The sequence below is a fragment of the Molothrus aeneus genome, chromosome 2 (assembly GCF_037042795.1).
Source record: "Molothrus aeneus isolate 106 chromosome 2, BPBGC_Maene_1.0, whole genome shotgun sequence".
Classification (NCBI taxonomy): Eukaryota; Metazoa; Chordata; class Aves; order Passeriformes; family Icteridae; genus Molothrus; species Molothrus aeneus.
In genome coordinates this window covers 42,587,189-42,599,347 of record NC_089647.1, presented here as the reverse complement: position 1 = coordinate 42,599,347, position 12,159 = coordinate 42,587,189, and the positions used below count along the sequence as shown (strand labels likewise).

The window sequence follows — 12,159 nt, the reverse complement described above, 5'->3', positions numbered from 1 at the left end:
ATAACATCTGTTGGGACTCGAAGTCAGGCCAATTTCATACAGTGGCAAATTTCGGAGCACCACCTGAATTCAACTTAAAAATTTTGTAGGGTGAGACACCAAAATACCTTGCTAAATGAGTAGTCTTTTAAATTACATTTTTATTTTGCAAGAAAATAAATTATACAACTTAAAAAATAAAATTCAAAAATTAAGCAGTACATCAAAATAGTTCAGCTGGACTGCCATACAGAAACTACCACCATTCAAAATTGTACAGCATTATTATCTTGGTAGTGGCACACATTCAAAATTGTAAATACCATATGGAGATAGTTATTACAACTCAGGAACCCGAGTTTGCTCAACACTCCAGACTACATATAGTGTATATGACAGGAAAGCTTTCATGTGTTGTTTATTTCACAAATATGACCTTAAAGAATTACAAAGATAGCATCCCAGTTATTTAGATGAAAATAGAAAACATTTTGAGATAGCAAATCTTTCTGTAAAACTATCAAATCTTTTTGCCAATTGTATTTCTAAAATTTGCACTTTACAGGACAATGGCATCCCAATGCAGATAAATGCAAGATGTGAACATTCAGAACATTTATATTAATTTTAAAAAGATGAAAATGAGAAAGTCACATTGTCATTTGGAAATGTAACTGCATTACAGTCATAACAAAAAATAAATGAGTAAAAGTAGAAGCTAGGGACACCAACTGTGGAAAGAGGAAAATGGAAGACTTCAGAATTGAAACTGAGATTATCATCAAGTTGTTGGGACAGAGAAAGATTTAACAGTATTTCCTTATTAAACCCATTAGGAGTGATTTCCCCCCCGCCCCTTCTACACCAGATTTCGTTCCTTAGCTATTCACCGTGGCAGTGTGTGTGGCAACATGTTTTTCAGATGCAGCACCTCCTTAAGCTAGGTCTTTGGACATATATATTCATAGCTAAAAATTGCAGCCTTAAAAGTGCGTTGTTGCCATATTGCAAGTGAAGAATAGTTTTCATTTAGATCTGAACTCTACCCTCCCCAAAAGAACAGCTTACCCCAGGTATCTCCCTGTGCCCCAGGTAATACTAGTTTTAAGTGCATATTGGTGAAGTGACCTGATGAAGGATGCTAAACGTGATTCTGCATCTTTAACAAATTTGCTGGTGTCTGTCTTAGATTTCATAAAAAACCCGACATCCATTTCTGGTATATATTTAAAGAAAAAATGACCATGTCATAGGCACATTACCAACTGTATTTCCATCACAGGTTTTGAGAAACGTATAGGTAACAATCAGGTTGTATTGTATTTATTAGCTGAGGGAATGTGTAGCTCCTTAGCTTTTAGCAAGCCTTTCCTTTCTGCATACAGTCCAGCTTCCTAAAGAGTTGTATCTGAGATGCAGTCTCTTAAACTTCTCTCTCAAATTTAACCAATGGCTTCAAAATTAGCATTATCCCCTTGGCAGCTCTTTCTGTGTGACCATTTCACACCTTTCTTCTCTGGTTAGGGTTGGAATTTTTCATGTTGAAGAGTGTGCTCACTGTCATGTTCTCCCCAGTTATCCCAAGTAAACATTTATTACTTTAAAGTTACAAAGACTGAAAGTCTTGCAGCACAAAGTGTTTTATTAGAATTTCCTTTTCTAATGTTCAAATAGTTTCATTGGTTAACTACACAGAGCACCACTTCCTTTTGATTCTGAATTGCAACACCACAGGGCCAGCACAAAAGATGCAATATTTTTAAACAGCATCTACTTTTGAGTGTCAATAGAGGCATGGAACACAAGCTGTAGGATTTCAATCAATTGTAATTGGCCAGGCCTTGATTTCTCCATCTCTTGGTCATGAAACCCTCACTACCAAAAACTTCTTACTCATACAGATGTCCAAATACACACTGTTCTCAGGCAGTCACACTGGCATTTACATTAGTAACAGAGCACACAGCCTGCTTTAAGGGTGCAAACAGCCATTCTTGGAGAGTTTGCTTTTAAACCACTCCTGCATACTTTACTGTAACCATGTGAAAGTAAAACTCCTCCTCTTACTTACTGGAAGGCTTTCTTTTTTGACTAAAGTTAATTTTATCCTCTTCCCCATTTCATCATCAAAGATGAGGCCTTTAGATGTCATAGTTCAACTGGTTAATTAAAAAATAACTTCACACACTTGTCATTTATAGAAGAAATATTCATACAGAACTGAGTAAAGCACAACTTACCTTTGTCCTAAGACAGGCACTCTGCTCCTATGACTCATGGTATCGCTCCAGTACATGCTGGGACATTTCAGAACAGCAGAGAGTAGGGCAGTGCCAAATGACTACTTCAGATGATTGAGAATGGAAGAGGTAACATTAAGTAGTTGAGATACCTGATGTGTGTTTGGCACTCTCTCTACATACACTGAACAAGGTATTTTTCCTTAGCATTTTATAATTTTCATTAGAAGAGTACTTCCTACCCTACCAGTTACCAAATGGAAAGCAGAGGGTTTGTTTTTCATATAAAGATGTTGACTAGTCCAATTGGATTAACCTTGCATGTATATAAAAGTTACCACTAAGGAAATAGTACAGGGATCTTCAAGTGTTATTCTCTTTCTGCGGGAGTTGTGCATAAATTACTCTTTAATGCATCCTGATATATGTAGTCGTACTGAAATATTTGGAATATAAATATTAAATGTACAAGGAAATACACTTAATATTTCTGTTCCTATAGCAGACCCACCCATGAAAACTGCTTTTAGAGTGAAGTATCATTCAAGAAACTTTAACCTTGTCAAAAAGGATTGTAGCAAATCACCTGTCCAAATTAAGGTAACAACATATCCACTTGTTTACAGGAAACAATTTAAAAACAATGATCTCGTGCTTTGGGAAAAATATCACCGATGACTTGGAATTACTTTTGTGTCACTTAATATGTTAATTATTAAAATCCAGTTACTAGATTGAAGCACTGCTCTTGCAAACAGGTTTTAACTGTAACAAATACGGATCAGTTGTGACGCATGTGTTTGTGTCTCTCAAATGTTATTACATGAAAAAAGGATCAGAGATGGACAGTACATTACTCTGTTGATCCAAAACACAAAAGTGAAAGTGCTACTTCTAGTCCTAATTGCATTAAAAAAAAAACAAACCAACAACCCAAAAACCAAAACCAAACAAAACAAAAAACAAACCCAAAACAAAACTAATAGCAGTTCCTCAGTGCATGAATATTTGAATATTTTCCTTGTGCAAGTACTGGTCATCTAAAAACCCAAACCTGTATTCTTCCTGGTGGGTGTAAATCAAATCTACTTTAAAAAGTTCACAATGGGCTCTTCATGAATGCAAGTCTCCCACAAAACAGCATGCTGTTAAAAGTGTGCAACATGAGGGGAATGCCATCATGCTAGCTGAATGAGATTGGCAAAATATAGTCCTCTGTAAGGTAAGGCAGGGATTTTAATATGTAACGAAAGTCAAAACAAGTCCTTCTGCAGCACAAACTGTTGCAGCTGTCTGTCCAAGCACCCTTCCATTTATGTTCTCAGCATCCCGCAGAGTCCTCCAATTATGCCATGTATATAAAGGTGTTGATATCTGACTCATCTCTTCTGATATATTTGTGCTCTATAAGCCATTCAATTTGCTCTTTTATCATTTTCTTTTGTGGCAAGAACATGTTTTTCAATATTTCTACCAGTTCAGTCTGAAGCTGGGCATTAGTAATTTTCTTCCGCATCTTCATTATTTGGATGATAGCCTCCTAGTGGGGCACAAGAAAAAAAAAAAATTAAATACCTGGGTGAAGTGACAAAATGAACAGAGCATTAATAGGAGGCTCGTATTTTTCCTTAGAAATCAGAAATACACTGCATTTTTTAGCCTATATAGAACTGCTTTTACAAAGAAGCTGATAAAGGAAAAGAACGAAGCACTGGCAAGATGCAAGAGATATAAGACAATTCCAGTCAAAGGAGCAGTTAAATCCTATATCTAGAGCGTGAATTACTCACTAAAACCAAATGTTAACTCACACCCTGAGCAGAAGTCACAGTTTACTCGTGATATAACTTGTTAACATTTTCACTCATTTTCTAAGTACAACCAGGCATTAACCCTGCTGCTGCCAGAATGGTTACATCATGTTACATCAGGTGGTACAACTCACAATGTGCATGGCCTGCAATCCAGCCTGACTGACAGAACAGACCTGAAACTTGAAGACAAAATGAGACTCCATTGTATATAATGATCCCCGATGCCTGAAAAAATTCAGGCTTTTTTTAAACTGTCAGCTCAAAAGAGTAGCTGACTATCAACCACAGAGCAGGAAGCTGCAGTTTGTACAGCTAAGAAGCACTTAGAGCGTGATTCCACCTCCAAGATTATTCTCTTCATACAGACCAAAGAGATCTCAAGATCAACAATGCTGCTTATTCATGGTAGTGGCCAGTGTCAGTCAATTTTGCCAATCTGCTGCTGTCACCCACCCCACACTGTATGCCTTCACCACTTGTGTAATATCTGCTTTGTCCTCTTTGAAGATGATGACCTGATACTTCAGAACAGGAGGCTGATAGCTACAAGTGCACGAACACACATGCAGAATCAGGTATTCACAAGGATCTAGAGTCATACAGCAGAAGTGACTTCCAGTGGCATTTAAAGGCACCCATTTCATACATCAACATCCAATGGTGGGCAGCATGTAATGATAATACAACAAATTACAGTAATGATAATGCAACAAAAGAAATAGGGGAATTTTGTATTCCACTGGCAGGTTACTTGCCTGGGTTCGCAATATTCTTAGCTGGACTATTCCTTCATTCTCCTCTTCCCGCATCCTCTCTGTAGTAAGTTGCAATCGACCAATCAAATTTATCTTGCCCCTTTTCTGAACTTTAGCGTTTTTTCTGAAAAAAGTTTTATTGCATGAAAGTGAGCAAAAAAAAATACAAACCCCAAAACTTTCAATTATAGAATTCCTGTTAAACTTAAACTACAGCAGCAACAAGTACCATGACAGATTAGATACTTATAGGTTATTAGCATTGCAGCAGCGAGAGAGCTGTCTGACAGATCAAAACTCAATGCCAATGTCTCTGCACAATGAAACCTAAATAATGCTAGCAAGCATTACAAGTAAATCCAGCAGCTGAAACAACAGAATTTCAGAAAAATATATTTCAATTTAATTGCATAAATCTAGAGCTTTTGGAGGAAGGTTTTACAACAAAGTTCAGGAAATATGGATAGTTAATATTCCATCAAAGAACCATCTGGGACAAAACCCAGCTATTGCAACAAAGAAAGCTGATGGCATTCTTCAGTGGTCACCCACAAACTTTCTCTACAGCCTGTGTCTTCTGTCATGCCCTATCATCATTTCCCAAAGTTCAGAATCCTGATGACAGGAATAATCATTATGGCCCTGGGCAATAAACTAAGCCCCAGGAAAGCAGATTCATCACTTATCTCTTTCTCGACAGATCCAGATGTCCAGCTGCTGCTGAGAATGAGGCACAGAATCTGAGGTTCCTAGCAAGGAGCCAGTTCTCATCATAGACAGTGAGAGTGGAGGCAAGCAGAAGCAAGTAAACCACACTGAACGTAGTATGTATCACTTAGACATTCTCTCTTTGTATTATCTTGTGCTCAAAGGATTTCAAAGCACCAATAAAAGAGCACTGCAATTCTCACAGAAATAGAGACACTCCTCTCTGGGGAGAGCCACACCAAAAATCCTGGCTCTTGACAGCACACACATCATTAAGCAGCTTCACTTCCTTTTTGTTAACTTATCATTGTTTCTGAACTTCTGTGTGTGTATAATAATCAATACAGCACTACTGCTCTGATTACAGGCTGTCTTCCATGAAATTTTATGGACTTACTGCTAACTGGAACATAGCAAAGCCTCCAATTTTGTACTTAGTCCCTAAGTGTGTAAGAAATTTAATGTCACAAAAATCAGAATTATAAAAACATTTGTTTGAAGGGGCTGCTGGAGGTGATCTAGTCCAATCACCTACTTGAAGCATAACTATTGCCAAAATAAGTGAGTGCAGGGCAGCAAAGCATGTGTCTAGGTTCAAGAACGAAGGTTAAGTTAAAGTGAATTCCTTTAGTTATAAAACAGTACATGGTTATTTTACTTTTCAAACACCATCTTACATTAAACTGAACTCCTGGTTCACCGAGAAGAGGGTTCCTTCTGTAAAGTCTTTGGGTGAATTGACTTGAGGTTCATATAATAAAACCTGACGTTTCAGCTTTGGAAATGCTACAAGAGACTACAGAGAAAAGGGAAGGGGGAGAAAGAATGAAAATAAATCACCAGACTTTCTAAATGGAAACAACTACTTTCTATAACCATAATTCAGTGCAGTACTGACTGTAGTGAGGAAACCACATAGCCTTGTCTGGAACTAGTAAAATCAGAGTGGAGACACGGTTTACCAAACCTCCTTCTGAAATGGGTTAGTATAAGCAAAATCATACAAAGTAGTAAAACACACAAACTCATTACTAAGAAGTGGTGTCAAGTCTGACTTACATGATTTCTCTCTTTATCCATGAGCTAAATAATTAGTAGTCTGCTAAAGCAAACACCGAAGTTATTTCTAAGGAACATTTACCAGGTGTCACTAATTTCCTAGACCAAACCTACTTGACAATATACAATTGTAACTTTCTGCTTTAGACAGCATATGGTCAAAAAATTCTTGCAGTTTCCAAAAGTTTGTGAAGTAACACTGGGTAGAGAGAACGTGTCAATGTAAAGGCTGTGTGTGTTCAGCAGCAGTGCAAGGAGCCAGCACTACAACTGATTAATTACCAAGAAAGGTGTTCACATTTGAAAGTATTATCAGACAGTGCTTTAAAAATACTAATCCAGTATTTCAGAGTACAAAAATCAAGAAGCAATCTGTTTCAAGATAAAGGGATATACCCATAAAGTCCTCCTAAGTTCTGCATCAGGGAGCTCAGTTGCCAGTTTAAGATTTTCAAAGCTGATCTTCTCTCTGGGTCTTTGGTTCCACGCAAACAGCACAGCCAGCTGAAATGTTGTAACCTCCAAGTCATACTGGCCAACTTCATTCTTAAATGTTATCTGTGAAGAGGATGAACATTTTACTTATAAGCCTGTCTGAATCACAAGCTTTCTTACTGTTATAAATACACAGAGAGTGCAGTCATTAAGACTGATACAATGAAAACTACAACTTACAATTCCATTGGACATGAGGTGGTGCCAGTGGAGTTTTCTACCACTGTGATTCTTTTTATAAAATTCTTCGACCTCTGGGATGAGATCTTCTAATTCCGTGGGCAGCGAGACAAACACTTTTTCAGAACTTCGGGACCAGGCACCAGCATTTAAAATTTTAATATTCACAGAGTCAGCTGTAAGATGATATTGGATGATATGAATCTCCAGGTATAACAGATAAACCAAAATGTTTTGGGTTTTCTTCCTACTCTCAACACAATTATGAAGGATTGAATTTTCAGAAAGTTGCAGGGTGTCTACCCACTTAAACATTAAGGCACTCTATGCACCACTGGCTTTCTGCCAGCAGCACTGATCAAAACCTTTTTTTTTCTCTTGCTGCTGCAGAGCTCCTTAAACACTGGTGCACCTTTACAGCTGATGCTTATAAGCACTACTCAAGGGTTTTCAGCATGGCAGGTCCAGTGCTTGATGTTCCTCAGCCTCTCTCATCAGTGAAACAATCTCAGAATGTGATTTATGCTCTCCATGGTATGCATCCAGCTCTCCTGCTGGCAGATGAAGGAGGAGCACAGCATGGAGCACTAGAAGAATGATGAGGGCATAAAAGGAGGTAGTTCAGGCATTCACCTGGTTGATGCCAATTCAAGCTCCTGCTTGCAATTTGGCTACAAGCGAAGGAAATCTTTATCTACGAGACTGCTGACAAGAAAAACCCAAAACAACTCACAGAGTGATACAGCTCTAATATCAACTGCAGGAGAAAGCAGAGTCTACAGACAATTCCAATCTAGGGGCAACAGTGCCATGGAGACTGTGTTCAACCTGCAGTTGACATAATTTTTAACCTAAGATTTAACTGAGCTATTTTTCACTAAGAGAAATAAAAAGTAGCAAATAATTTGAAAACAATACCTGGTAAAGCAAGCTTATTATTTTTGTGCATTTCTTTGAAGGCCTGGTTCAAGTCTTCAGAGACTTTGATATCCTGGAACATTCTAGCCAGCTTGTTTACATAGTCTGCTGGCATTCCCACTTCCTACATAAACAAACAGAACAGTAAATATGGCATAGGAAACTATGAACAAGAAGTTTTATGTTTAAAATAATAAGCTCGAATAAATAAAAAGCATAAAGAAGCACACTGGTATCATCGCTTTACAGTAATAGTGAATCTGCAATACAATATAAAGGCTTTTTTGCATAAATTGTAAGTAGTTATCCTTTAAGGGCATATGGTGATTCTTTTAAAGAAATTCAAGTGCTGAAGAACATATGCATGCTTTAGAGAATCCATGAGTTCTGAAATTTGAAGGAATGTTTCAGGCATGCAAATAATATTATAATCTACATAAAAATTCAAAATTAGAATGCATCTCAAATTATTTACATAATTAAATAAGTACACTGCATTTTGCTTATATGGAATATATAAAACCTTTAGATAATTGTATATGAAATATTTTAAAATCCGTCACTGGCACTACTAGAGAAGAGCCAAAGAGTTTTACTTTCATGAAGTACTGTGATAGAAGGGAAGCATTAAGATGCCCTGAGGGGCCTGCTATTAAAGATAAAACTCACCTAAGCAAGAAAGATATTTAAGTTCAAGAGTGGAATATTAATTAATCACAAGCATGAGACACAACCAAAGAAAGATGTGATGCTACTTACTCTGAGCCATTCCACCATATTCTCCTCAATTTCACTATCAGCTGATATATCTAATATCAGACGTCTTGTTAAGTGAGCTTTGTGATATCGCATGAAAACATCTTTATTCTGTACATATTTAAGTACCAAAAGCTGTCAAAAACAGAGTTAAATATATTTATTTGCATTGTCAGCCAGACAAGTCTGAATGCTGATCTAATGGCACTGCAGACTATGACTAGAGAAAGGCTACTTGACATTGGCTTAAGAGCAACTGTGTTAGCACTATCATAGGCACCAGCAATGAATGTTTCATAATCTCACACCTTCAATTTCTTAATTTTTCAAACATCAAGAAATTATCTTAAATCAAAGAAGACATTGACACTGGTATGTGAAAATCCCCTGTATTATTTTCTAGACAAATATTAGTTATTGTAATATGTTACAGTCTCATATAGGCGTTAATTTAATATACCAATTTTGTGAACCAACACAGGAGACATGAAACACCGAATGATTTACAATATTCAAACACACACACACACTTCATAACAAAATAAACTCTTTTCTCTACTATCACACCCTGCATAACTGCTTTTGAAGATCAAGGCCTCAATCCACATAAGGAAATAAATTAAACCAAATAAATTCCTTCTTCAGAATAATTGTGAAATAAAAAGCAAAAACATACCACTTCTTTAAGCTTTGCTTCAATTTCTTCAGAGGTTAGTTTTTTGCTTAGTGGTGTTTTTCTTAGCAACATGTCACAGTAATTAGCAAGAAGCTCAGGGCATTTGGATTCAGGCTGTGTTTTCAATCCAACACTAGATAAAAGAAGAACAGTGTTTCTTCAAACCATACAGCATCCTGCTATTCTGGAGTAGTCACATTGTTAACAAGACAGACTGCTCTCTCCTGATCCCCTTGGCAAGGATCCTGGTGGTGAATTTATATCCTCATTAAACTAATGAAAAATTAGGGATAACACCCTTTCTTCTTGAAAGAATAAATACTGCCAAACAGTTTCAGAAAGCTTCTATAGCTTATTTTAACTAATTACAATTTTAGAACTGTAACAATGAAGTATACAGGTGAAACTACAGTGTGAAACAACAAAATATTGTATGGAAAGAAATATTCCAGTAAAGAATTAACAAATGTTACAGTGAAATGTTTCACTCATCTCCTCATATGCTGCAGTGAGTTCTCAAGAACAGCCTCCTGCACCACACTTCACAGACTCAACCCATCTAACACATAGTAACAGGATAAAATTATTTCATCACGGCTATAAAGGATGGACTAACAGCTAGGAGATTAAATGCAGACTAAAGTTAAACAAGATGCTACAGTAGACAGATTGTGGTTCTTCAAAATTCATCAAGCACGGTCATGCTCCAAACCCGTGTCTAGAATGGTGAATAAAACCAAATAGCAAGGACCAAATTCCAAATTTCCAATAGCAAAACCAAATTCCTAGAGTCAGATGGCACCAACCTGACTGCTACTTAAGGGCCCACAGCAAGCTCAAGAATCCATTTTTCTTGCTCATTATTTCAGCCTCTCATCAATTAGTACAGACAGAGCTAACACTCTTCAGACAACTTGTCCTTTTTTTTAATTCATGAAGCAGCTTGCAGGCTAATGTATTCTGCCCTCCTAAAGACCATTTGAAGTACAAGCAGATCACAAGTCTTTTGGCTATTACAGAAGACTAAGCAAGATGAAGTTTCATTTTGCTCAAATCAGGCTGCATATCTAGACAACTTCAAAGTGCTTGGGAAGAAGAATGCTGAACAGAAGACCATCACAATTACAGTGGTTTCTAAGAAACCACTAGGCTGGGTTCACTTTAGGAGTGAAACAGTTTGAATGAGGTATCAATTGGGATGGTCTGAGAGGAAAGGAAACTATTAGAAGATACCTAAGAAACTCCTCTACCTTACCTACATCTATGCAAAGTATACAAAGCAGGGATCCAGTCTTTTGTGACAGCATTCCTCCAATAAATACAAGGAGAAAGACTAATCCCTATTCTGGCTTGCCATTATCCTAAACCAAACCCAGAATATGAACCAAGACACTGGACAGATATTTATAACCATCCACCCCTAACTAGAAGCAATTGGAAAGGGAAGCTGGCAGCCCAGCTACAAAAGCTTTGTTTCCATAGTAAATCAGATGACAAACTATATATAAGCCATCCCAAGCACCTAAATAAACACAAGTTCCTACTCAAGTGGCACATCACACGGTAAATGTTAACAATCAATTAACTGACTGCTACCTTCTCTTGGCTGAGTTAGCAGAGCGGGCTCTGTAAGCATGGTCCTTCTTCTTGAGTCACGCAGGTCTGCCTAATCTACTGGAAGTTGTTTAAACTAACCTGGTTAATCCTGCACTGAAACAAAAATGCAACAGCTGGACAGGTCACACTCACAACTGGCACAAGAGGAGGTGGAAAACAGCTTGTGGATGGTTACACCTTAATCAGCCACAGTTATTCCCAAGATTACTGCCTCATTTTTCCCCAGGACCTTTGCTGAAGTTGTGACAGTTATACAGCTGAGGTTTTTGAAATTAATCCAGGAAACCATTATGAACTTCAGCTAACAAACTGACTCATGGCGTAAAAGAACAGATCCCCAAATACTACAAATAAATTTAAGTTGAACCAGGCTGCTATTCACTGATCTGCTTCCACACAAAGAGAGTCTTACCAGAGGTCAATAAGCAATCTGAAATTACATAATGCAAATAACACAAAGCCCTTTTAAACACAGCATTACTTTTTGAAGAGACATTTTAAAAACCTTGATTCACACGAAGTTTACACGGCTTACCCCTTTTGCTTCAATGGCAATTCAAGTTTAAATATTGTAGCATCATTCACAACTGCTTTGTATGCCTGAAAAATAATTAGATTATTGGTGCTTCACTCCATTTCTGATATGAATTGCAAAGGTTTTCTCTCTTTTTACACTACTGTAACATGGAATTAATTCAATTTTTTTATTAGCCCAAAGTTTGCAGATTCTATTTTCAGTTTGAGAGTTCAAATTCTATGACTTAATTTCCCAATAAACTGATGTTTTGCTCTTTTCCACTAACATAATAGTTTCCTTTAAACAACAACTTAGCAAGGGATTACATGGAGCAGGTTGCACATCTGAAGTCATGACACAAATACAAAGTAAATTCCAAACACAAATTATTGCTGAGTCGGACATTATGGTTCTCAGTACAAAGGTCATCTTCTGATGTGCTCTA

At 37.2% G+C, this 12,159-nt stretch overlaps 1 protein-coding gene across 1 annotated transcript in view; it reads right to left on the bottom strand.

Annotated features, from left to right (window-relative positions):
* Positions 1-120: 120 nt before the first annotated feature.
* CUL5 (cullin 5) overlaps positions 121-12,159 on the bottom strand; it is a 31,602-nt gene continuing 19,563 nt past the window's right edge. The window contains exons 11-19 of the mRNA XM_066544768.1: positions 11,733-11,797; positions 9,581-9,713; positions 8,908-9,039; positions 8,149-8,272; positions 7,231-7,406; positions 6,952-7,113; positions 6,174-6,292; positions 4,789-4,912; positions 121-3,759 (exon numbers count right to left, since the gene is read on the bottom strand). Coding sequence (XP_066400865.1) covers positions 3,565-3,759; positions 4,789-4,912; positions 6,174-6,292; positions 6,952-7,113; positions 7,231-7,406; positions 8,149-8,272; positions 8,908-9,039; positions 9,581-9,713; positions 11,733-11,797 — 1,230 coding nt within the window. The 3' untranslated portion in view covers positions 121-3,564. The remainder of the gene's footprint in view (positions 3,760-4,788; positions 4,913-6,173; positions 6,293-6,951; positions 7,114-7,230; positions 7,407-8,148; positions 8,273-8,907; positions 9,040-9,580; positions 9,714-11,732; positions 11,798-12,159) is intronic.